This window comes from Phyllobates terribilis, unplaced genomic scaffold, assembly GCF_046119375.1.
Source record: "Phyllobates terribilis strain yellow unplaced genomic scaffold, ASM4611937v1 Scaffold_5__5_contigs__length_657084704, whole genome shotgun sequence".
Lineage (NCBI taxonomy): Eukaryota > Metazoa > Chordata > Amphibia > Anura > Dendrobatidae > Phyllobates > Phyllobates terribilis.
Window position 1 is genome coordinate 434,157,256 of NW_027362765.1, and position 25,803 is coordinate 434,183,058.

The 25,803-nt window shown below is 42.9% G+C and overlaps 1 protein-coding gene across 1 annotated transcript in view; it reads left to right on the forward strand.

The window, feature by feature from the left end:
* LOC141271608 (scavenger receptor cysteine-rich domain-containing protein DMBT1-like) overlaps positions 1 to 25,803 on the forward strand; it is a 210,488-nt gene that overhangs the window by 88,163 nt on the left and 96,522 nt on the right. Inside the window, exon 12 of the mRNA XM_073681652.1 lies at positions 23,257 to 23,431. Coding sequence (XP_073537753.1) covers positions 23,257 to 23,431 — 175 coding nt within the window. The remainder of the gene's footprint in view (positions 1 to 23,256; positions 23,432 to 25,803) is intronic.

Genomic DNA, 25,803 nt, shown 5'->3' on the forward strand with positions numbered 1-25,803 from the left:
AATCAAAAAGAGGAGAGACTTCACACTTTAGACGTTAGGAGGTGCGTACTAAGGTACTTAGAAGTATCACATGGCTTTAGAAAGGATAAGTCCCTATTTATTTGCTATCAGGGGGCTAGGAAGGGTTGTAAGGCCTCAAAGGCTACAATTGCTAGATGGATCAAGGAGGCCATTTCCCTCGTATACTCCTCAGGGGATAAAGAGATACCGGAGGGATTGAGGGCGCATTCTACCAGAGCGGTGTCAACCTCCTGGGCGGAGAAGACAGGGCTTTCCATTGAGGAGATTTGTAAGGCTGCCACTTGGTCTTCTCCCTCTACTTTCTATAGGCACTATAGATTGGATCTGGGTGGCTCTGCAGATATCACTTTCGGGAGAAGGGTGTTTCAAGCTGTGGTCCCTCCCTAATTTCCTTCGTTTCTGTAATTCTCTCACGTGGTGCTGTCATGGATGACCGAATAAAGCCTTAGTTACTTACCGGTAACGGTATTTTTCGGAGCCCATGACAGCACCCGTATATTCCCTCCCTTCACTGGTGTTGTGCACTCCTGTAGATTTGATTTCTTTTTGTGCACCCCTGTGGGAAATTGATGAAAAGTAATGTACTTAATGTGATTATGTTTTGTTATAACTAACCTTGGCGGTACTCTCATGCTCTGTTAACTAAACTGAGGCGGAAAGAGAGGGCCGCCCTTTTTAACCTGTAGGTTTCCTGTCCTTGATGGGCGGATCCTCTCTCTCACGTGGTGCTGTCATGGGCTCCGAAAAATCCCGTTACCGGTAAGTAACTAAGGCTTTTTCACACAAGCAAGGGCATGTGTCATTGGCAGTGTATGTCACATGTCCTTGCCCTATAAGACCCAGCCATTTTCCCCGTCGCCACCATTTTCTCACTGCTGCAGCTGCGTGTTAGACTGCACCGCTGTTGCTGTGTGCGCTATACTTTGTTAATTTCAAGCCAATTTTCGCACAAATCTAAAGATAGCTTGGGAGTAGGGAATAGTTGTGATTGCAATCCTTTTAAGGACTAGGTTACATCATTTCCTACGACTTTTATCAGGCAGGTCTGTGCTCTTAAATAGATAGGTTGGGAGTAAAGACTAATTGTAATTGCAGTCCTTTTCAGGGCTAGGTTACATCAGTTCCTATCACTTTTTGCCAGGCAGGTCTGTTTTAGTGCTGTGCAAGTTTTTTTCACAGCATTTGGCTAAATCTAGCAAAGCAAATCCCTTTTGGCCTATTGCAGAGTGTGTTAGTCAGTGGAGTAGCCTATCTGTGTTGCAAGCTACACCACCTGTGAATAGAATACCAATTTTTTTACTGCACCTAGTGAAGTAAAACCTTTTGGGCATAGCATCATTCTATTAGTCCATCTATACTAACCTCCACCAGGTTGCAAATTCAATATAATTTTTATCTGCATCTAGCTCTGAGAAAATATTTGGGCTTCGGCTTGTAGCAGTGTGTGGGACTTGTTCTATTAGTCCATCTATACTAACCTCCACCAGGTTGCAAATTCAATATAATTTTTTAATGCATCTAGCTCTGAAAAAATATTTCGGCTTGTAGCAGTGTGTGGGACTTATTCTATTAGTCCATCTATACTAACTTCCACAAGGTTGCAAATTCAATATAATTTTTTTCTGCATCTAGCTCTGAAAAAATATTTTGGCTTGTAGCAGTGTCTGAGACTTGTTCTATTAGTCCATCTATACAAACCTCCACCAGGTTGCAAATTCAATATAATTTTTATCTGCATCTAGCTCTGAAAAAATATTTGTGCTTGTAGCAGTGTGTGGGACTTGTTCTATTAGTCCATCTATACTAACCACCACCAGGTTGCAAATTCAATATAATTTTTTTCTGCATCTAGCTCTGAAAAAATATTTCGGCTTGTAGCAGTGTGTGGGACTTATTCTATTAGTCCATCTATACTAACCTCCACCAGGTTGCAAATTCAATATCATTTTTTTCTGCATCTAGCTCTGAAAAAATATTTCGGCTTGTAGCAGTGTGTGGGACTTGTTCTATTAGTCCATCTATACTAACCTCCACCAGGTTGCAAATTCAATATAATTTTTTTCTGCATCTATCTCTGAAAAAATATTTGGGCTTGTAGCAGTGTGTGGGACTTGTTCTATAAGTCCATCTATACTAAGCTCCACCAGGTTGCAAATTCAATATAATTTTTTTCTGCATCTAGCTCTGAAAAAATATTTCGGCTTGTAGCAGTGTGTGAGACTTGTTCTATTAGTCCATCTGTACTAACCTCCACCAGGTTGCAAATTCAATATCTTTTTTATCTGCATCTAGCTCTGAAAAAATATTTTGGCTTGTAGCAGTGTGTGGGACTTATTCTATTAGTCCATCTATACTAACTTCCACAAGGTTGCAAATTCAATATAATTTTTTTCTGCATCTAGCTCTGAAAAAATATTTTGGCTTGTAGCAGTGTCTGAGACTTGTTCTATTAGTCCATCTATACAAACCTCCACCAGGTTGCAAATTCAATATAATTTTTATCTGCATCTAGCTCTGAAAAAATATTTGTGCTTGTAGCAGTGTGTGGGACTTGTTCTATTAGTCCATCTATACTATCCTCCACCAGGTTGCAAATTCAATATAATTTTTATCTGCATCTAGCTCTGAAAAAATATTTTGGCTTGTAGCAGTGTTTGGAACTTGTTCTATTAGTCCATCTATACTAACCTCCACCAGATTGCAAATTCAGTATAATTGTTTTCTGCATCTATCTCTGAAAAAATATTTCGGCTTGTAGCAGTGTGTGGGACTTGTTCTATTAGTCCATCTATACTAACCACCACCTGGTTGCAAATTCCATATAATTTTTTTCTTCATCTAGCTCTGAAAAAATATTTCGGCTTGTAGCAGTGTGTGGGACTTGTTCTATTAGTCCATCTATACTAACCTCCTCCAGGTTGCAAATTAAAATTAATTTTTATCTGCATCTAGCTCTTTAAAAATATTTGGGCTTGTAGCAGTGTGTGGGACTTGGTTTATTAGTTCATCTACACTAACCTCCACCAGGTTGCAAATTAAAAATATTTTTTATCTGCATCTAGCTCTGAAAAAATATTTGAGCTTGTAACAGTGTGTGGGACTTGGTCTATTAGTATATCTATACTAAGCTCCACCAGGTTCCAAATTAAAAGTAATTTTTATCTGCTTCTAGCCCTGAATAAATATTTGGGCTTGTAGCAGTGTGCAGTACTCATTGTATTAGGCCATCTATACCAAGCTCCACCAGCTTTGAAATTAATAATAATTTTTAGCTCCATCTAGCCCTGAAAATAATTTTTCTTCCCAATAGTGGTAGCAATAGAAATATGGGGCGCGTGCTTGGCTAACAAAAATATACGCTTCATAACAAAAAACACCAGCCTAGCGCACTGCATTAATAAGATGGCATCATCCTCTCTCCCAGTGCTAGGCCTACTACGCCGGCAAGCATTCCTGTGCCTAAAACACAATGTATGGGTCCGCGCTAGCCATGATGCTTTGGGGTCTAAAGCTGCTGCTAACGCTTTATCACAATTCAATTGGCAGATTTTCACAGAGCTCTTCCCCAATGCCCACACTTCGGTCAACAGTTTCCCACCTTCCCTATGGGATCTTTTGGCGAATAGTTGATGCCATTAATCAGAGCGTCAGTTGCCCCGTCGACGTGGCAAGTATACGGTAAGGCATGGGAAGAGTGGACACGACTAGTAGCAGGCAGACGGGTTGACCAATGTGAACAAGCCAGATCACAAGTCACCATAGAATTTCTCCACCAGCTAATGATAAGGGGCATATCAGGGGCATCAGCGCAGCGGTGTCTGACCAGAGTAGGGTGGAAAAGGGGTCAGCCAAGTCAGGAGTGTAGACGTCCGGTCCCGTGTCGCTAAAACTGATTTCTCACATCATATCCCTAACACCATTAACATGACACTCACAATTTGAAGCAACACATCATTATAGATGGACTAATAGACCAAGTCCCACACACCGCTAGAAGCCCAAATATTTTTTCAGAGGTAGATGTAGATAAAAATTATTTTTAATTTGCAACCTGATGGAGGTCAGTATAGATGGACTAATAGACCAAGTCCCACACACCGCTGGAAGCCCAAATATTTTTTAGAGGTAGATGCAGATAAAAATTATTTTTAATTTGCAACCTGATGGAGGTCAGTATAGATGGACTAATAGACCAAGTCCCACACACCGCTAGCAGCCCAAATATTTTTTCAGAGGTAGATGCAGATAAAAATTATTTTTAATTTGCAACCTGATGGAGGTCAGTATAGATGGACTAATAGACCAAGTCCCACACACCACTAGAAGCCCAAATATTTTTTCAGAGGTAGATATAGATAAAAATTATTTTTAATTTGCAACCTGATGGAGGTCAGTATAGATGGACTAATAGACCAAGTCCCACACACCGCTAGAAGCCCAAATATTTTTTCAGAGGTAGATATAGATAAAAATTATTTTTAATTTGCAACCTGATGGAGGTCAGTATAGATGGACTAATAGACCAAGTCCCACACACCGCTAGAAGCCCAAATATTGTTTCAGAGGAAGATGCAGGTAAAAATTATTTTTAATTTGCAACCTGATGGAGGTCAGTATAGATGGACTAATAGACCAAGTCCCACACACCGCTAGAAGCCCAAATATTTTTTCAGAGGTAGATGCAGATAAAAATTATTTTAATTTGCAACCTGATGGAGGTCAGTATAGATGGACTAATAGACCAAGTCCCACACACCGCTTGAAGCCCAAATATTTTTTCAGAGGTAGATGCAGATAAAAATTATATTGAATTTGCAACCTGATGGAGGTCAGTATAGATGGACTAATAGACCAAGTCCGACACACTCTGCTAGAAGCCCAAATATTTTTTCAGAGGTAGATGCAGAAAAAAATTATATTGAATTTGCAACCTGATGGAGGTCAGTATAGATGGACTAATAGACCAAGTCCCACACACCGCTAGAAGCCCAAATATTTTTTCAGAGGTAGATGCAGATAAAAATTATTTTTAATTTGCAACCTGATGGAGGTCAGTATAGATGGACTAATAGACGAAGTCCCACACACCGCTAGAAGCCCAAATATTTTTTCAGAGGTAGATGCAGATAAAAATTATTTTTAATTTGCAACCTGATGGAGGTCAGTATAGATGGACTAATAGACCAAGTTCCACACACCGCTAGAAGCCCAAATATTTTTTCAGAGGTAGATGCAGATAAAAATTATTTTTAATTTGCAACCTGATGGAGGTCAGTATAGATGGAGTAATAGACCAAGTCCCACACACCGTTAGAAGCCCAAATATTTTTTTAGAGGTAGATGCAGATAAAAATTATTTTTAATTTGCAACCTGATGGAGGTCAGTATAGATGGATTAATAGACCAAGTTCCACACACCGCTAGAAGCCCAAATATTTTTTCAGAAGTAGATGCAGATAAAAATTATATTGAATTTGCAACCTGATGGTGGTCAGTATAGATGGACTAATAGACCAAGTCCGACACACACTGCTAGAAGCCCAAATATTTTTTCAGAGGTAGATGCAGATAAAAATAATTTTTCATTTGCAACCTGATGGAGGTTAGTATAGATGGACTAATAGTCCATGTCCCACACACCGCTAAAAGCCCAAATATTTTTTCAGAGTTAGATGCAGATAAAAATGATTTTTAATTTGCAACCTGATGGAGGTCAGTATAGATGGACTAATAGATCAAGTCCCACACACCGCTAGAAGCCCAAATATTTTTTCAGAGGTAGATGCAGATAAAAATTATTTTTAATTTGCAACCTGATGGAGGTCAGTATAGATGGACTAATAGACCAAGTCCCACACACCTCTAGAAGCCCAAATATTTTTTTAGAGGTAGATGCAGATAAAATTTATTTTTAATTTGCAACCTGATGGAGGTCAGTATAGATGGACTAATAGACCAAGTCCCACACACCGCTAGAAGCCCAAATATTTTTTCAGAGGTAGATGCAGATAAAAATTATTTTTAATTTGCAACCTGATGGAGGTCAGTATAGATGGACTAATAGATCAAGTCCCACACACCGCTAGAAGCCCAAATAATTTTTAAAAGAAGATGCAGATAAAAATTATTTTTAATTTGCAACCTGATGGAGGTCAGTATAGATGGACTAATAGACCAAGTCCCACACACTGCTAGAAGCCCAAATTTTTTTTCAGAGCTAGATGCAGAAAAAAATTATATTGAATTTGCAACCTGATGGAGATCAGTGTAGATGGACTGATAGACCAAGTCCGACACACACTGCTAGAAGGCCAAATATTTTTTCAGAGGTAGATTCAGATAAGCATTATTTTTAATTTGCAACCTGATGGAGGTCAGTATAGATGGACTAATAGACCAAGTCCCACACACCGCTAAAAGCCCAAATATTTTTTCAGAGGTAGATGCAGATAAAAATTATATTGAATTTGCAACCTGATGGAGGTCATTATAGATGGACTAATAGACCAAGTCCGACACACTCTGCTAGAAGCCCAAATATTTTTTCAGAGGTAGATGCAGAAAAAAATTATATTGAATTTGCAACCTGATGGAGGTCAGTATAGATGGACGAATAGACCAAGTCCGACACACTCTGCTAGAAGCCCAAATATTTTTTCAGAGGTAGATGCAGAAAAAAATTATATTGAATTTTCAACTTAATGGAGGTCAGTATAGATCGACTAATAGACCAAGTCCCCCATACCGCTAGAAGCCCAAATATTTTTTCAAGGGTAGATGCAGATAAAAATTATTTTTAATTTGCAACCTGATGGCGGTCAGTATAGATGGACTAATATACCAAGTCCCAAACACCGCTAGAAGCCCAAATATTTTTTTAGAGGTAGATGCAGATAAAAAAAAATTTTAATTTGCACCCTGATGGAGTTCAGTATAGATGGACTAATAGACCAAGTCCGACATAATCTGCTAGAAGCCCAAATATTTTTTCAGAGGTAGATGCTAATAAAAATTATATTGAATTTGCAACCTGATGGAGGTAAGTATAGATGGACTAATAGACCAAGTCTCACACACTGCTAGAAGCCCAAATATTTTTTCAGAGGTAGATGCAGATAAAAATTATTTTTAATTTGCAACCTGATGGAGGTCAGTATAGGTGTACTAATAGACCAAGTCCCACACACCGCTAGAAGCCCAAATAATTTTTTAGAGGCAGATGCAGATAAAAATTATTTTTAATTTGCATCCTGATGGAGGTCAGTATAGATGGACTAATAGACCAAGTCCCACACACCGCTAGAAGCCCAAATATTTTTTCAGAGGTAGATGCAGATAAAAATTATATTGAATTTGCAACCTGATGGAGGTCAGTATAGATGGACTAATAGACCAAGTCCGACAAACTCTGGTAGAAGCCCAAATATTTTTTCAGAGGTAGATGCAGAAAAAACTTATATTGAATTTGCAAACTGATGGAGGTCAGTATAGATCGACTAATAGACCAAGTCCTACACACCGCTAGAAGCCCAAATATTTTTTCAAAGGTAGATGCAGATAAAAATTATTTTTAATTTGCAACCTGATGGAGGTCAGTATAGATGAACTAATAGACCAAGTCCAACACACCGCTAGATGCCCAAATATTTTTTCAGAGGTAGATGCAGATAAAAATTATTTTTCATTTGCAACCTGATGGAGGTCAGTATAGATGGACTAATAGACCAAGGATGACACACTCTGCTAGAAGCCCAAATATTTTTTCTGAGGTAGATGCAGCTAAAAATTATATTGAATTTGCAACCTGATGGAGGTCAGTATAGATAGACTAATAGACCACGTCCCACACACTCTGCTAGAAGCCCAAATATTTTTTCAGAGGTAGATGCAGAAAAAGTTATATTGAATTTGCAACCTGATGGAGGTCAGTATAGATGGACTAATAGACCAAGTCCCACACACCGCTAGAAGCCCAAATATTTTTTCAGAGGAAGATGCAGATAAAAATTATATTGAATTTGCAACCTGATGGAGGTCAGTATAGATTGACTAATTGACCAAGTCCCACACACTGCTAGAAGCCCAAATATTTTTTCAGAGGTAGATGCAGATAAAAATTATTTTTAATTTGCCACCTGATGGAGGTCAGTATAGATGGACTAATAGACCAAGTCCCACACACCGCTAGAAGCCCAAATATTTTTTCAGAGGTAGATGCAGGTAAAATTTATTTTTAATTTGCAACCTAATAGAGGTCGGTATATATGGACTAATAGACCAAGTCCCACACACCGCTAGAAGCCCAAATATTTTTTTAGAGGTAAATGCAGATAAAAATTATTTTTAATTTGCAACCTGATGGAGGTCTGTATAGATTGACTAATAGACCAAGTCCCACACACCGCTAAAAGCCCAAATATTTTTTCAGAGGTAGATGCAGATAAAAATTATATTGAATTTGCAACCTGATGGAGGTCATTATAGATGGACTAATAGACCAAGTTCGACACACTCTGCTAGAAGCCCAAATATTTTTTCAGAGGTAGATGCAGAAAAAAATTATATTGAAATTGCAACCTGATGGAGGTCAGTATAGATGGACGAATAGACCAAGTCCGACACACTCTGCTAGAAGCCCAAATATTTTTTCAGAGGTAGATGCAGAAAAAAATTATATTGAATTTTCAACCTAATGGAGGTCAGTATAGATCGACTAATAGATCAAGTCCCACACACCGCTAGAAGCCCAAATATTTTTTCAGAGGTAGATGCAGATAAAAATTATTTTTAATTTGCAACCTGATGGAAGTCAGTATAGATGGACTAATAGACCAAGTCCCAAACACCGCTAGAAGCCCAAATATTTTTTTAGAGGTAGATGCAGATAAAAAAAATTTTTAATTTGCACCCTGATGGAGGTCAGTATAGATGGACTAATAGACCAAGTCCGACAGACTCTGCTAGAAGCCCAAATATTTTTTCAGAGGTAGATGCAGATAAAAATTATATTGAATTTGCAACCTGATGGAGGTTAGTATAGATGGACTAATAGACCAAGTCTCACACACTGCTAGAAGCCCAAATATTTTTTCAGAGGTAGATGCAGATAAAAATTATTTTTAATTTGCATCCTGATGGAGGTCAGTATAGATGGACTAATAGACCAAGTCCCACACACCGCTAGAAGCCCAAATAATTTTTCAGAGGTAGATGCAGATAAAAATTATTTTTAATTTGCATCCTGATGGAGGTCAGTATAGATGGACTAATAGACCAAGTCCCACACACCGCTTGAAGCCCAAATATTTTTTCAGAGGTAGATGCAGATAAAAATTATATTGAATTTGCAACCTGATGGAGGTCAGTATAGATGGACTAATAGACCAAGTCCGACACACTCTGCTAGAAGCCCAAATATTTTTTCAGAGGTAGATGCAGAAAAAAATTATATTGAATTTGCAACCTGATGGAGGTCAGTATAGATGGAGTAATAGACCAAGTCCCACACACCGTTAGAAGCCCAAATATTTTTTTAGAGGTAGATGCAGATAAAAATTATTTTTAATTTGCAACCTGATGGAGGTCAGTATAGATGGATTAATAGACCAAGTTCCACACACCGCTAGAAGCCCAAATATTTTTTCAGAAGTAGATGCAGATAAAAATTATATTGAATTTGCAACCTGATGGTGGTCAGTATAGATGGACTAATAGACCAAGTCCGACACACACTGCTAGAAGCCCAAATATTTTTTCAGAGGTAGATGCAGATAAAAATTATTTTTCATTTGCAACCTGATGGAGGTTAGTATAGATGGACTAATAGTCCAAGTCCCACACACCGCTAAAAGCCCAAATATTTTTTCAGAGTTAGATGCAGATAAAAATGATTTTTAATTTGCAACCTGATGGAGGTCAGTATAGATGGACTAATAGATCAAGTCCCACACACCGCTAGAAGCCCAAATATTTTTTCAGAGGTAGATGCAGATAAAAATTATTTTTAATTTGCAACCTGATGGAGGTCAGTATAGATGGACTAATAGACCAAGTCCCACACACCTCTAGAAGCCCAAATATTTTTTTAGAGGTAGATGCAGATAAAATTTATTTTTAATTTGCAACCTGATGGAGGTCAGTATAGATGGACTAATAGACCAAGTCCCACACACCGCTAGAAGCCCAAATATTTTTTCAGAGGTAGATGCAGATAAAAATTATTTTTAATTTGCAACCTGATGGAGGTCAGTATAGATGGACTAATAGATCAAGTTCCACACACCGCTAGAAGCCCAAATAATTTTTAAAAGAAGATGCAGATAAAAATTATTTTTAATTTGCAACCTGATGGAGGTCAGTATAGATGGACTAATAGACCAAGTCCCACACACTGCTAGAAGCCCAAATTTTTTTTCAGAGCTAGATGCAGAAAAAAATTATATTGAATTTGCAACCTGATGGAGATCAGTGTAGATGGACTGATAGACCAAGTCCGACACACACTGCTAGAAGGCCAAATATTTTTTCAGAGGTAGATGCAGATAAGCATTATTTTTAATTTGCAACCTGATGGAGGTCAGTATAGATGGACTAATAGACCAAGGATGACACACTCTGCTAGAAGCCCAAATATTTTTTCTGAGGTAGATGCAGCTAAAAATTATATTGAATTTGCAACCTGATGGAGGTCAGTATAGATAGACTAATAGACCACGTCCCACACACTCTGCTAGAAGCCCAAATATTTTTTCAGAGGTAGATGCAGAAAAAAATTATATTGAATTTGCAACCTGATGGAGGTCAGTATAGATGGACTAATAGACCAAGTCCCACACACCGCTAGAAGCCCAAATATTTTTTCAGAGGAAGATGCAGGTAAAATTTATTTTTAATTTGCAACCTAATAGAGGTCGGTATATATGGACTAATAGACCAAGTCCCACACACCGCTAGAAGCCCAAATATTTTTTTAGAGGTAAATGCAGATAAAAATTATTTTTAATTTGCAACCTGACGGAGGTCTGTATAGATTGACTAATAGACCAAGTCCCACACACCGCTAAAAGCCCAAATATTTTTTCAGAGGTAGATGCAGATAAAAATTATATTGAATTTGCAACCTGATGGACGTCATTATAGATGGACTAATAGACCAAGTTCGACACACTCTGCTAGAAGCCCAAATATTTTTTCAGAGGTAGATGCAGAAAAAAATTATATTGAAATTGCAACCTGATGGAGGTCAGTATAGATGGACGAATAGACCAAGTCCGACACACTCTGCTAGAAGCCCAAATATTTTTTCAGAGGTAGATGCAGAAAAAAATTATATTGAATTTTCAACCTAATGGAGGTCAGTATAGATCGACTAATAGATCAAGTCCCACACACCGCTAGAAGCCCAAATATTTTTTCAGAGGTAGATGCAGATAAAAATTATTTTTAATTTGCAACCTGATGGAAGTCAGTATAGATGGACTAATAGACCAAGTCAGACAGACTCTGCTAGAAGCCCAAATATTTTTTCAGAGGTAGATGCAGATAAAAATTATATTGAATTTGCAACCTGATGGAGGTTAGTATAGATGGACTAATAGACCAAGTCTCACACACTGCTAGAAGCCCAAATATTTTTTCAGAGGTAGATGCAGATAAAAATTATTTTTAATTTGCAACCTGATGGAGGTCTGTATAGATGGACTAATAGATAGTGTTGAGCCACCCCCGTAGTGTTCGAGTTCGGTTCGGTTCATCGAACACCCGTGTGTTCGCCGAACTGTTCGTCGAACTGTTCGTTGAACACCGTTAAAACCAATGGCAGGCAAACAAAAACACATAGAAACACATAGAAAACACCTTCAAAGGTGTCCAAAAGCTGACAAACTGCTCAGAAGACACAACTAACACATGGAAAAGTGACAAGTACATATAGTCATGTGAAAAGAAAAGAGGTGGAGGAGTAAAAGGAGGGGAGACACAGATATAGGCATGTCATGCCCTTCTAAAATCCAAAAAGTGAGAAGCCGACACGTTCAGTCCGCTCCTGCCCGTGCCACCTCCGTGTCACCGGGTTTGTGCCAGAGCCGCGGTGAACCCTGACGGCCAGCCCCCCTCTCCCAATACTGGTGCCTGTCCGCTGGTGGGTCGAGCGAGCCCCCCTGTGGTGGAGGTAGCTCTAAGCTTTTTAATTTAAATTGTCTCTCTAATTTGAATGAATACACTTTAAATCCATTTACAAGGATCTATTGGAGGGCAAGTCTCATGCCAGCAGCCGCGTAATTCCAGCTCCAGTAGCGTCCACTAAAGCTGCTGCAGTTAAAAAGCTTTTATAAGGATCGAGCTCGGCTGTCCACCGCAAGGCATCCTACTGCCAGTCCCAGCCCCTATGCCTTGGGGTGCCTCCTGATGCTCTTCACTGAGTATCCCGTGGTCCCAAAGCATTTCCTTTGAAAAAATTAAGTGTCCAAACTACAGGTGGTGTAGCTTGCTTAACAGCCGGGATAATCCGCTGACTAGCAGACACTGCTACTAGGCACAAAGTATTTCCTGGGCTAGATGCAGTTAAAAATTTGTAATTAGATACTCTCGTTGGATGCTGAGAAAGCATTCCATAGAGTCTCCTGGCACGCCATATATGATTCTCTTAAAAAGCTTGGGGCAGGGGTCTAGGGGACCCTTTTATAGCCAAAATCACGGCAGTGTATCGCAATACATCACCTTGGCTGAAGATAAATGGAACTGTAGCACCCTGAGGGCTCGGTTGCTACAGAGGTATTGCACCTCACCCAGAGGTGTGATATCTCACTCTCAGGTAAGAATGGAGTGTGGATCAGGACCCGACTCCTGCATGCATTACACCACATTGCCGTGGGGCAGGGCAACCAATATGCTCCTGAGATGGGCACGACAGTCCCTGTCCCTGGCTGGAGTGGGGGCAGGGAACACTGAGGAAGGAGAACCCTGTAGTGCAGGAGCAGGGAGGAAGCAGTTCCTGGGTGCATTGAGAAGGGAGTATAAAAGGTGGGCACCATCTTAGTTCAGTGCAGAGAAGTCTGAGCAGAAGTGACAGGGAGCAGGGGCTCTGCATGAGCTCTGCTCCAGAGGCGGGCCTAGTAACAGAGGCACAGGCCTGGAAGAGGGAGAAGGAAGGAAGAGGAGCGGAGAAGGCTCCAGGATCAAGGAACGAAGGGATCCCAGGGGTGCGGACGGGCGAGTCGCCACCGCACGCCCGAATCCACCTGCGTGGAGGGGTCAGGCCAAAGGGGGAGACCGGTCCCCGAAACTAGTGGAGGCAGGAAACGACCCTCAGCTAGAAACCGGAGGCTGTGACATTTTATGTGGCGCAGCCCCTCGCTACACCCGCTAGGAAGGCACCACATAGGGTCAGGGAAACTGGCGCCAAGTTTACCAAAAGGAGGCCCGAGGCAGCCGGACAGAAGGGTTGGTAAGAAAGGCCAGACAAAGGACACACAAAGGGGGTCCTGTGAAGCTCTCCAAAGTTATCTGGGAGTTGTCTGAGCCCCTCACCTGGTGAGCACAGTACGACGTGGGCAGCCGTTACCTGCAGACGTGGTCTGGATAATAAGAACTGTGAGTAAAGGCCCTGGACTGCATCACTGACTCCGTGTCGTTACTGCTGCTGCCCTGCACCATCACCACCATCCTCCGCATACACTGCCCTGAGGCTATACTCCTCCCGTGGGGAGTTATGCTACGCTCTGCTGCACCCACAACACCAGCCTCAGCGGTCTGCCCTGCAGCGGCGGTTCACTCTGACCGCAATCCACGGGTGGCATAGTCGGACATTTAAACATCAAAACCACATAAATAGTTCCGCCACTGGTTTGACCGCCCTGAGCCACGGAACCGGGTCGCCGCCACGGAGACTACAACCACCAGCATCCACCAAAAAGGGTCCGGCTCCGGGTGTCCCAAGGCCCAGGGGGTGCATCAGAACATTTTCATCACCTTTCACAATCACCAATGGGACAAGGCAGGGATGTCCTCTGTCCCCTCTCTTATACATCCTAGTGACGGAGCACCTGCTCTCATCAATTCGCCATTACCCCATTATTAGGTGGATTGAGGTGCTATCTATTTGCTGATGATGTCCTAGTATATATCACTCAATCACATATATCCATCCATGCTGTTATGGCTGAAATAGATCACTTTGTTACATGGTCAAATTTTAAAATCAATGCAGCGAAGTCTGAGGCCCTTGATGTCTCCCTCCCCAAATCCATACAGGATTCCATCCAGTCCAACTTTCCCTTTGCCTGGCCCTCACAGGGTATCAAATACTTAGGAATTCCTATTCATAGAGACCTCTCCCATCTATGTTATCTTAATTTTGGGCCCTTTATTGAACAACTCCATACAGACCACGGTTGGCAAGTTAGAACTGTAAGATTCACTACGTGAACCACTGGTGTTTTGTGGAAAAGCACATGTACACTGTGTTCCAAATTATTATGCAAAAAGTGTTTAGGAGTGATAAGGGAAGAATTTGTTTGTTTGTCAGTTAAACTCATTGATGGTGATGTGTGTCAGGACTCTTTATATCACTGTAAGCAATTGCAGACACCTGTGCTAATTAGTTTGGCAGGTGTGTCCAATGAAAGGCAAGACTACTTAAGAAGGCTGTCCCACATTATTAAGCAGCCTACATTTTCTGCCAAAATGGGAAAGAAAAAGGATGTGTCGGCTGCTGAGAAGCAACAAATTGTGGAGTGTTTAGGTCAAGGCATGACTACAATCAACATTGTGCGATGATCAGGATGAAGTGCCTTGGCAATCAAGAAGTATGTAGCTGATTCACAGTACACACGTGTGCGTGCTGATAAGGGCAAATTGAGGACTCTTTCCTACAGGCAATTACGTCAGGATAAAAGAGCAGCGGCAAAAAAGCCTGGTCATAGCAGCAGACAAGTTTTTGAAGCTGCTGGTGCCTCCAACGTCCCCCGAACAACAAGATGCAGGGTCCTTCAGAGGTTTGCAGCTGTGCATACGCCATCCTGTCGACCTCCTCTATCCACTTTACACAAGCAGAAACGGCTCCAGTGGGCCAAACATTACATGAAGACTGATTTCCAAACTGTTTTATTCATGGATGAGGGCCGTGCAACGCTCGATGGTCCAGATGGATGGAGTGGAGGATGGCTGGTTGATGGACACCCCACGCAAACACGGCTACAGCGCCAACAAGGAGGAGGTGGAGTAATGTTTTGGGCTGGAATCATGGGGAGAGAGATTGTCGGCCCCTTTAGGATCCCTGAAGGGGTAAAGATGAACTCCATAATGTATGTGGAGTTTCTCAAACAGCACTTCCTGCCATGGTTCAAGAAGAAGGACCGTGTATTCCACAGCAAGATAATTTTTATGCATGATAATGCACCATCTCATGCTGCACATAAAACATCTGCATCTCTGGCTGATATGGGCATAAAAGGGGACAAACTCATGGTGTGACCCCCATGCTCCCCTGACCTCTACCCCATTCAGAACCTCTGGAGCATCATCAAAAGGAGTGTCTATGATGGCGGGAGGCAGTTCACATCTAAGCAACAGCTCTGGGAGGGTATTCTGTCCTCATGCAAAATAATTGAAGCCGAAACCATCCAAAACCTGACAAATTCAATGGACGAGAGAGTTCAGAAGCTCCTTTCGAACAAGGGGTCCTATGTGAAAATGTAACATCACCTAGAATAAAGTTTTGAGTTTTAAACTGTTTGATTTCAGTTTCTAATAACCTGCTAATGCTTAGAATTTCAAAAATGACCATTTTTTTGGTGTTTATTAAAATGAAAAGGTTGATCGAAAAGTTTGGGGGATCTAAGAGTGTGGCAACCCAGTAGTTAGGATTACTTCGAATTCTGACAATATGAGGGTCATGTTGCAGGTAGTGCAGCAAGAAGGCACTTATGTGTCTTGCGCATCTCGGAGTCCCAAAATTATTTTCCGGGCTAGATGCAGCTAAAAATTATTATTAATTTTAAATCTGGTGGAGCTTAGTATAGATGGAATAATAGAATCAGTGCTGCACACTGCTACAAAGCCCAAATTATTTTCCAGCCAAGGTACAGATAAACGTGATTAGTAATTTTAAATCTGGTGGAGCTTAGTATAGATGGCCTAATAGAATCAGTACTGCACACTGCTACAAAGCCCAAATTATTTTCCAGCCAAGATACAGATAAACATGATTAGTAATTTGAAAGCTTAAAACGGTTGGTGAGGTGATTTTAACCAATCATCAAGCTTTTACTCTCCCCAGGATGACACAGGGGTAGAAAAGTCATTTCAGATCCATGATTTGTTCATCTTTATGAACGTGAGTCTGTCTACATTATCAGTGGAGAGCCGCGTGCGCTTATCTGTCAGCACACCACCAGCAGCGCTGAACACACGTTCAGACAGAACGCTGGCTGCGGGGCATGACAAGATCTCCAAGGCGTAAGTGGCTAGCTCCGGCCATTTATCCAGATTGGAAGCCCAAAAAGAGCAAGGGTCCAGTGACACAGTCATGGCTTCAATGTTTACTTGGAGATACTCCTGTACCATCGTCTCTAGGCGTTGACTATGTGTCAGACTTCTTATCTCCTGTGGCCTTGCAAAGGATGTGCTAAAAAAGTGGTGAAATGATTCCGCAAAATTGATGTTACCATCAGATACTGTGGTTCTGTTACGGTTTGAGTGCTGAACACTCGACGGTCCCACGGTTGGCAAGTTGGAACTGTGAGATTCACTCCGTGCACCACTGGTGTTTTGTGGAAAAGCACATGTAAGATTCTGCAACAGTCTCTGCTGATACTCCTGCATGCGTGCATCCCTTTCTATGGCAGGAATAATTTCGGCAAATTTACTTTTGTACCGGGGATCTAACAGTGTGGCAACCCAGTAGTCAGGATTATTTCTAATTCTCACAATTCGAGGGTCATGTTGCAGGTAGTGCAGCAAGAAGGCACTCATGTGTGTTGCGCATCCAGGAGCAACAAGTCCCTGTTGTGTTATTGGCGAGGTAACAATCATGCTTCCTTCCTCTGTCCTCTCCCCCCAACCTCGCACAACAGAAATGTGATCAAGGTCTCCCTGCACCTTCCTCACTAGTTTGGCTGCTACCATGCGCCCTGGTAAAACCATCTCCCCCACCCTCACATGCCTGCCGCCTTGGTGCTGCCGACCGTCTGAACCTTGCAGATGTTAGCCCTTCCGCATACAACTCCTCCTCCTCTACTTCCTCCACCTCCTCTTGTGCCACCACCTGACTCCGAATTCTGTTTAACATGTGCTCCAGCATGTAAATCACCGGAATAGTCATGCTGATAATGGCATCGTCAGCATTAAACATCTTCGTCGCCATTTCAAAACTGTGCAGAAGGGTGCATAGGTCCCTGATCTGAGACCACTCCTCCAGTGTGATTTGCCCCACCTCTGGATCTCGTTGGCCCAGGCTATACGTCAGAACGTATTGCACCAGGGCTTGTTGGTGCTGCCACAGTCGCTGCAACATGTGCAGAGTTGAATTCCACCGGGTAGGCACATCGCATTTTAGCCGGTGAAGTGGCAGGCCCAACGACTTCTGCAGAGATGTAAGTCGCTGAGCTGCGGGATGCGAACGGCGGAAGTGAGCACACAGCGACCGTGCCCTCTGCAGAAGGCCATGTAGTCCAGGATAGTGGGCTAAAAATTGCTGGACAACCAGGTTCAACACGTGAGCCATACAAGGCACGTGTGTGACATTGCCCCTGCGAAGGGCCGCACCCAGGTTTGCAGCATTGTCGCACACGGCCTTCCCTGGTTTCAGGTCCAGTGGAGACAACCATTCATGAAATTGGTTCTCCAGAGCTGACCACAACTCCTCAGCTGTGTGACTCACATTTCCCAGACATTTCAAAGTGAAAACCGCCTGATGACGTTGAGCCCTACTGCCAGCATAGTAAGGAGGTGTGCAGGATCCCTTCTGCGCAATTAGAAAGCTTGTGGCATGACCAGACAGGCTTTGGGTGCAGGTGGAAGACCGAGAGGAGGTTGAGGAGGCAGAAGCAGTGGAGGAACTTTGACATAAAGAGGATTGACGCACAACTCGTGGGGACTGCAAGACTTGGACAGCAGCCCCTTGTCCTGCTGTCACCATAGTTACCCAGTGCCCAGTCAGCGACATGTAACGCCCCTGTCCATGCCTACTCGTCCAAGTGTCTGTGGTGAAATGCACCCTGTCACACAGAGTTTCTCAATGAAGCGGTGATGTTGTGTGCGACATGCTGGTGGAGCGCAGGCACACCTTTCTTTGAGAAGTAGTGCCGACTGGGCATCTGGTACTGGGGCACTGCGACGGACATAAGGTCTCGAAAATCCTCTGTGTCCACCAGGCGGAAAGGCAGCATTTCTGTAGCCAAGAGCTTGCAGATGGTGAAATTCAACCTCTTAGCTTTCTCATGGCTAGGAGGAAATGATCTTTTACTTGTCCACATCTGAGGGACCGAGGGCTGGCTATTGTGCTTAGACGGGGATGATAAGGGTGTCCCCGGCAAACTGCCGGTCTGTGAGGAAGATGCAGGCGGACATGTTAGGTTGCCTTGATCCAAAAGTGGTGCTATCGATGTCGGACAGCGCTCAACACCAGCTGTTGTTACCACCTCCAAAGAAAATGATGACCTGCCAATCACGCTGGCTGTTGCGGGTAAAGAGGTGGCCGGTCTGCGCCCCAAAACAGGTGTGACTGCTGTTCCCCCAGTAACAGAGGATGAAGAGGCCGCGGATGCACAAGATATGGCAGACGGTGGTTGGCCCGGCCGGCTAGGCCGCATTGTAGCACAGTGAGCTTCCCACTGCAACTTATGCTTCATGTCCATGTGCCGGTTCATGCATGAAGTACTCAAACTATGTTATGTATTTTTGGGCCTCTACTTAGCTTTTGTTGACAAATGTTACAGATAACACGAGTTGGGTCATCTTTATCGATCTGAAAAAATGCCCAGGCTATGCAAGGCTTAGCACCCATGCAACCTGAAGAGCCACCACGACTTGTGGTGAGAGGCAGAGTTGTGTTTGAGGATGCAGTTGTTGACGTGCTTCCAGTACTACGTCTCTGTACAGGAAGGCGCAACCTGACCTCGTCGTCACTAGCATCCTCCTCCACCTCCTCTGCTGACCTCATCTCTTGGCTAACTGTGGGTTGACAGTAAGTGGGATCTCCAACCTCATCATCAACACCCTGTGCGTTATCACACCCGTCGTCCTCAGAGCCAACCTGTTCCTGCCCTGACAAAAAACTAAAGTTGTCGCTCCATTCAGGTATTTGAGTCTCATCATCGTCTTCCTCATTGTCTCCACCAACAGGAGTTACAGTTTTGGAATGAGGGTCTACATTATGGTCAGAACCTTCTGCGTCTGGTCCTGGATCCGACTCATAAAGATTCTGGGCATCAGTGCAGATCATTTCCTTGTCTGGATTCACAGAAGCGCTGGAGTCGACCTCTGATTCCCAGGCTATAGTATGAGTAAATAGCTCTGCAGACTCAACCATCTGTTCTACCTCATACTCAGATGGGCAGCTGGAGATTTGGGAGCTGTGAGGAAGCAAGTGCGATTGGGGTGACACCTTTGAGGACTGGAGTATTTGTGATGTTGAAGTTGATGTAGAGGAGAGCCCACTTAAAGGAACACCTGATATCCGTTGAAGCACCTGCTGTTTTTGTGTCTCATCTGGAATTTGTAGCGATTGGCGTGGCCGTAAGAAAGGGATCTTATCACATTGTCCGCTAAAAGAAGTAGACATTTTAGTTTGGCTGGAAGATGGTCTTTCTTCTGCAGATGTTACTGTTGCTTTAACACCTACCCCACGGACACAACCTTTTTCCCCTTCCCAACACGCCTATTCCCCTTTCCACCAGCAGCAGGCATTTTTCCACTCATTTTGGTGGTTAACTAATTCACAACTCTGGAGTTGTTTGCACAAAAAAACAATGGATGGTAACCGAGCAGAGCTGAGTGGCCAAACTGTGGTATTAGGCCAAAACTATTGGCTGGGTTAGATGCAGAAAAAAATTATATTCAATTTGCAACCTGATGGAGGTCAGTATAGATGGACTAATAGAACAAGTCCCAAACACAGCTAGAAGCCCAAATATTTTTTCAGAGGTAGATGCAGAAAAAAATTGTATTCAGTTTGCAACCTGATGGAGGTCAGTATAGATTGACTAATAGAGAAAGTCCCACACACTGCTAGAAGGCCAAATATTTTTTCAGAGCTAGGTGCAGACAAAAAATTATTTTGAATTTGCAACGTGATGGAGGTCAGTAAGATGGACTAATAGAACAAGTCCCACACACTGCTAGAAGGCCAAATATTTTTTCAGAGCTAGATGCAGAAAAAAATTATATTCAGTTTGCAACCTGATGGAGGTCAGTATAGATGAACTAATAGAACAAGTCCCACACACTGCTAGAAGCCCAAATATTTTTTCAGAGCTAGATGCAGAAAAAATTTATATTCAATTTGCAACCTGATGGAGGTCAGTATAGATGGACTAATAGAATGATGCTATGCCCAAAAGATTTTACTTCACTAGGTGCAGTAAAAAAATTGGTATTCTATGCACAGGTGGTATATCTTGCAACACAGATAGGCTACTCCACTGACTAACACACTCTTCAATAGGCCAAAAAGGATTAGCTTTGCTAGATTCAGCCAAATGCTGTGAAAAAAACTTGCACAGCACTGGCACAGACCTGCCTGGCAAAAACTGATAGGAACTGATGTAACCCAGTCCTGAAAGGGACTGCAATTACAATTAGTCTTTACTCCCACAACCTATCTATTTAAGAGCACAGACCTGCCTGATAAAAGTCGTAGGAAATGCTGTTACCTAGTCCTTAAAAGGACTGCAATCACAACTATTCCCTACTCCCAAGCTATCTGTAGATTTGTGCGGAAATTGGCTTGAAATTAACAAGGTATAGCGCACACAGCAACAGTGGTGCCGTCTAACACGCAGCTGCAGCAGGGAGAAAATGGTGGCGACGGGGAAAATGGCTTGGTCTTATAGGGCAAGGACATGTGACATACACTGCCAATGACACATGCCCTTGCTTGTGTGAAAAAAAGCACTTTGCTCCGTGTGTGCGCTGCTGATAGGCTAACAGATTGCACCTCCCCACTGTAAATGCGGGAAAGAGAAAAAAAAATGGAGATCTTCATTATTCCTGCAGAGATCCATCCCCTGCCCCTCCCCCCGCCCCGCTGTACACTCAAACTGCGTATTAAGATTAATTTTCATCATTACTGAGAAAAAATCCAGTTATGATTTTGGTGCACGAACAGTTATCGAACATAACCTCGAACAGCCGAATTTTTCTCAAATCGTTCGTGTTCGCCGAACGGCTCGAACACCGCCGAAAACAGCTCGAATTTGAGATTGTCGAACAGTTCGAGTCGAACAACGCTCATCTCTACTAATAGACCAAGTCCAACACACCGCTAGAAGCCCAAATATTTTTTCAGAGGTAGATGCAGAAAAAAATTATATTGAATTTGCAACCTGATGGAGGTCAGTATAGATGGACTAATAGACCACGTCCCACACACCGCTAGAAGCCCAAATATTTTTTCAGAGGTAGATGCAGAAAAAAATTATATTCAATTTGCATCCTGGTGGAGATTAGTATAGATGGACTAATAGAATGATGCTATGCCCAAAAGGTTTTACTTCACTAGGTGCAGTAAAAAAATTGGTATTCTATACACAGGTGTTGTAGCTTGCAACACAGATAGGCTACTCCACTGACTAACACACTCTGCAATAGGCCAAAAAGGATTAGCTTTGCTAGATTTAGCCAAATGCTGTGAAAAAAACTTGCACAGCACTGGCACAGACCTGCCTGGCAAAAACTGATAGGAACTGATGTAACTTAGTCCTGAAAAGAACTGCAATTACAATTAGTCTTTACTCCCAACCTATCTATTTAAGAGCACAGACCTGCCTGATAAAAGTCGTAGGAAATGCTGTAACTTAGTCCTTAAAAAGACTGCAATCACAACTCTTCCCAACTCCCAAGCTATCTGTAGATTTGTGCGAAAATTGGCTTAAAATTAACAAGGTAACAAGGTATAGCACACACAGCAACAGTGGTGCCGTCTAACACGCAGCTGCAGCAGTGAGAAAATGGTGGCGATGGGGAAAATGGCTGGTCTTATAGGGCAAGGACATGTGACATACACTGCCAATAACATATGCCCTTGCTGTTAGAACCTTGCTGTTAGGTTTTTTTTCCTTTGCTGGTCACATGACCTTGTTGGCCTATTTAATCCTGCTCCGCCCTTCTGGCTTTGCTGGACTTCATTGTATATCTACTTTCTAGCTAGCCTGTGCTCTGTATCTAACTCTGTTAGTTTGCTTGGTCTACGGACCTCTATGTTCTATCTATTTTGTTTGTTCGTCTGTCTGCTACTATTTCTGTTAGGAGGTGTCCCATATTCCTCCCAGTCCTTAGTACTTGTAGGGATTCCCTCCCCACATCTATAGGTCTTCGTACAGACTAGATTAGGACTTTAGCAGGTCTGATCGCAGGATCAGGTTCCCTGTTACATCGTAGGGATTCAGCTGAGTCTTATAGTAGGGACAGATCTCCTCTCTTTCCTTAGCTTTGGTAGCAGAACATAACACTTGCTTGTGTGAAAAAAAGCACTTTGCTCCGTGTGTGCGCTGCTGATAGGCTGACAGATTGCACCTCCCCACTGTAAATGCGGGAAAGAGAAAAAAAAATGGAGATCTTCATTATTCCTGCAGAGATCCATCCCCTGCCCCTCCCCCCGCCCCTCTGTACACTCAAACTGCATATTAACATTAAATTTCAGCATTACTGAGAAAAAATCCAGTTATGATTTTGGTGCACGAACAGTTATCGAACATAACCTCGAACAGCCGAATTTTTTTCAAATAGCTCGTGTTCGCCGAACGGCAAGAACACCGCCCAAAACAGCTCGAATTTGAGATTGGCGAACAGTTCGAGTCGAACAACGCTCACCTCTACAAGGGACCACATTCATGAGCAAGTTAATGAAGGAGCTTTGCAAGGTTCTCAAGATTACCCAACTGCGAAGCTCCGCTTACCATCCGCAGACAGACGGCTGAGTAGAGCGCTTTAACAAGACCCTGAAAGCGATGTTCAAGAAAGCCATAGAGTAGGCTGGACTATAGTGGGACTACCTACTGTCCTGCTCTTCTCGGTAAGGGAGATTCCAGAAGCCTCTAACTGTTTTACTCAGATTGAGCTCCTGCTTGGACGACATCCGCGAGGGCTCCTGGATATCGCTAAAGAAAACTGGGAAGCTGAGGTTACTCCACACTGGAGCATCTTTGAACATGTTGCCCAGATGCAGGAAAGAATAATGAAAGTGATGCCAATTGTGAAGTCTCCTCCAGGCGCAGGAAGCCCAGGCAATGATCTCTAATCGATTGGCGAGGCTGAGGCAGCTTCAGCCCGGGGACTGTGTTTTGCGGCTAATCCCTACAGTCGAGAGCAAATTCCTGGCCAAATGGCAAGTTCCGTATGAGGTGGAGGAGAAAGTCAGAGAAGTGAATTATAAAGTACACAAGCCTAGTATACCATGTGAATTTGATCAAGCTGTGGCGGGACCATGAACCTGTGGAAAATCGTTGCTTGGGAGCCGCTTCTGAAGGCAAAGTGGAATAAGTCACTATAGCAGAAACTCTATTGCTGGCCCAGAAGCAACAGTGTCGAGAACTACTATAGCAAAATCGGGAGTTGTTCTCAGAGTTGCCGGGGCATACACAGGTGGTAGAGCATGACGTGATGACAGAGCCACATGTAAGGGTGAATCTGAAGCCATATCGGATTCTGGAAGCACGCCGGGAGGTGATCTCCTTGCGAGGTGAAGAGGATGTTACACCTCGGGGTGAGAGTTGAGTCAAAGAGTGGGTGGTCAAGCCACATTGATGAACTTATCGAGAGGCTTGGATCGGCAAGGTACATCACCACTCTGACCTGACGAAGGGCTACTGGCAGATCCCCATGTCCCAGACGGACAGAAAAGACAGCTTTATCGACACCTGATGGGTGCTTTCAATACACTCAGGTGCCGTTCGGACTACAGGGGGCCCCAGCCACCTTCCAGAGGGCTAAGGTTCGGATCATAAGATGTTAAACCTAGTAGTTTTTAGCCCAGACTAATCTAGTCATCTACCTAAACTGCAGGCCATTCTGAATGCACTGAGAAAGGTGGGATTTACTATAAATCCGAGAAAATGTGCCGTTGTGAAAGAGGAGACCAAGTACTTGGGCTATGTCATCGGGAGAGGCAAAATAAAGTTGCAAGTTAATAAAATGGAGGCAATCCAGACCATGGCCGCAACCGCTCTCCAAGAAGCAAGTAAGAGCATTGTTGGGATATTGCCAGTGGGTTATCCCGAATTTTGCCATGATGGCCGCGCCGCTGACAGATCTCCTAAAAGGCACCAGATCGATGATGGTAAAATAGACGGAGGAAACAGAGACAGCGTTCCAACAGTTAAAGCTAGCACTGTTTAAGCAGCCAGTCCTTGTCGCATCAGACTCTAAGAAAGAGTTTGTGGTCCAGACAGACACTTCAGAGGTTGGTCTAGGAGCCGTACTCTCTCAAGAGATAAATGAGGAAGAAGATTACATAAAGTGGGACGTAGATACTCTAAGATATTACATACTAGGCGGGAAGTTTAAGTTGGTGTCAGACCATGCCCCTTTTAGATGATTAATAGAAAAGAGGGGTAAAAATGCCAGGGTAACCAGATGGTTCCTAGGTCTTCAGGACTTTAACATTCACGTGAAGCATAGGCCCGGGAAGTTATACAGGAACACGAATGCCCTCTCTAGGATTCCCTACATGGTATTGGAAAGTGCCGAATCCCCCGGCTTTCAGCAAAGGGGGAAAATATGACAGCTTTTCTGGTATAATATACAAAGGGAGGTATGTGTCACTCAGGTTGCTCTCCTGTGTGAACTAAAACCTAATAAATTTCTGCCAGCGTGTTATATGCTGGGGGTTAACTCTCTTAAAGGATGTGGTTTTATGGGAATGGCAAAGAGGGTGGGAGGTCATTCCCCTACCTCCCCTCAAGGTGTGGCTCAGCAAGGTTTAAATGCTCAGTCAGTTTTTTTTCTCTGAGTAGAGTGTGGCCTGGAAAATGAAGCCTCCAGGCTGTGTTTGGGTGAAGCCAGAGAGCAACACCGGAGGATTGGCATTTGCTGTGACTTTATTGTGCTACCCGAAGCGGGCTGAGCCTTGCTTGACATCGGACTCTGTTATACCTTATCTTTTGTTTTCCCGCTAACCCCGAGAGGGTCTGTTTATTTTTATGGGACACTGCTGGAATTTATGCAACAGAATAAACCAGCAGGAAGTTTCACCCGAACCGTGTGTCCTGTGTCTGCCTCTGGAGAGCCGTGCAAGTCGCTTTACCACAATATTTACATCTATGCTTTGTATTTGGGCATCCTTTAATTCATTTTGGGCAAATTTTTTTTATTCACATCTTCAGTCACCATAAATGTGAATTTTTTGGAGACGTGACATTACATTGAACTTTAGTGTGTTCCTTATACTGCTGATAATGATTCCTGTTTTCTCCCTTTAAAACATGATAAACATCTGTCTTTATTACATTGAATAAATCATCCACTATCCACACTTTTAAGCTCTTTGTTTAACTCCGTCATCAAAAGAAGGGGTTTCTATAGCCATAATTACAATAATGTCGGTGGAGCCAAGGGAATCAGTGGGTG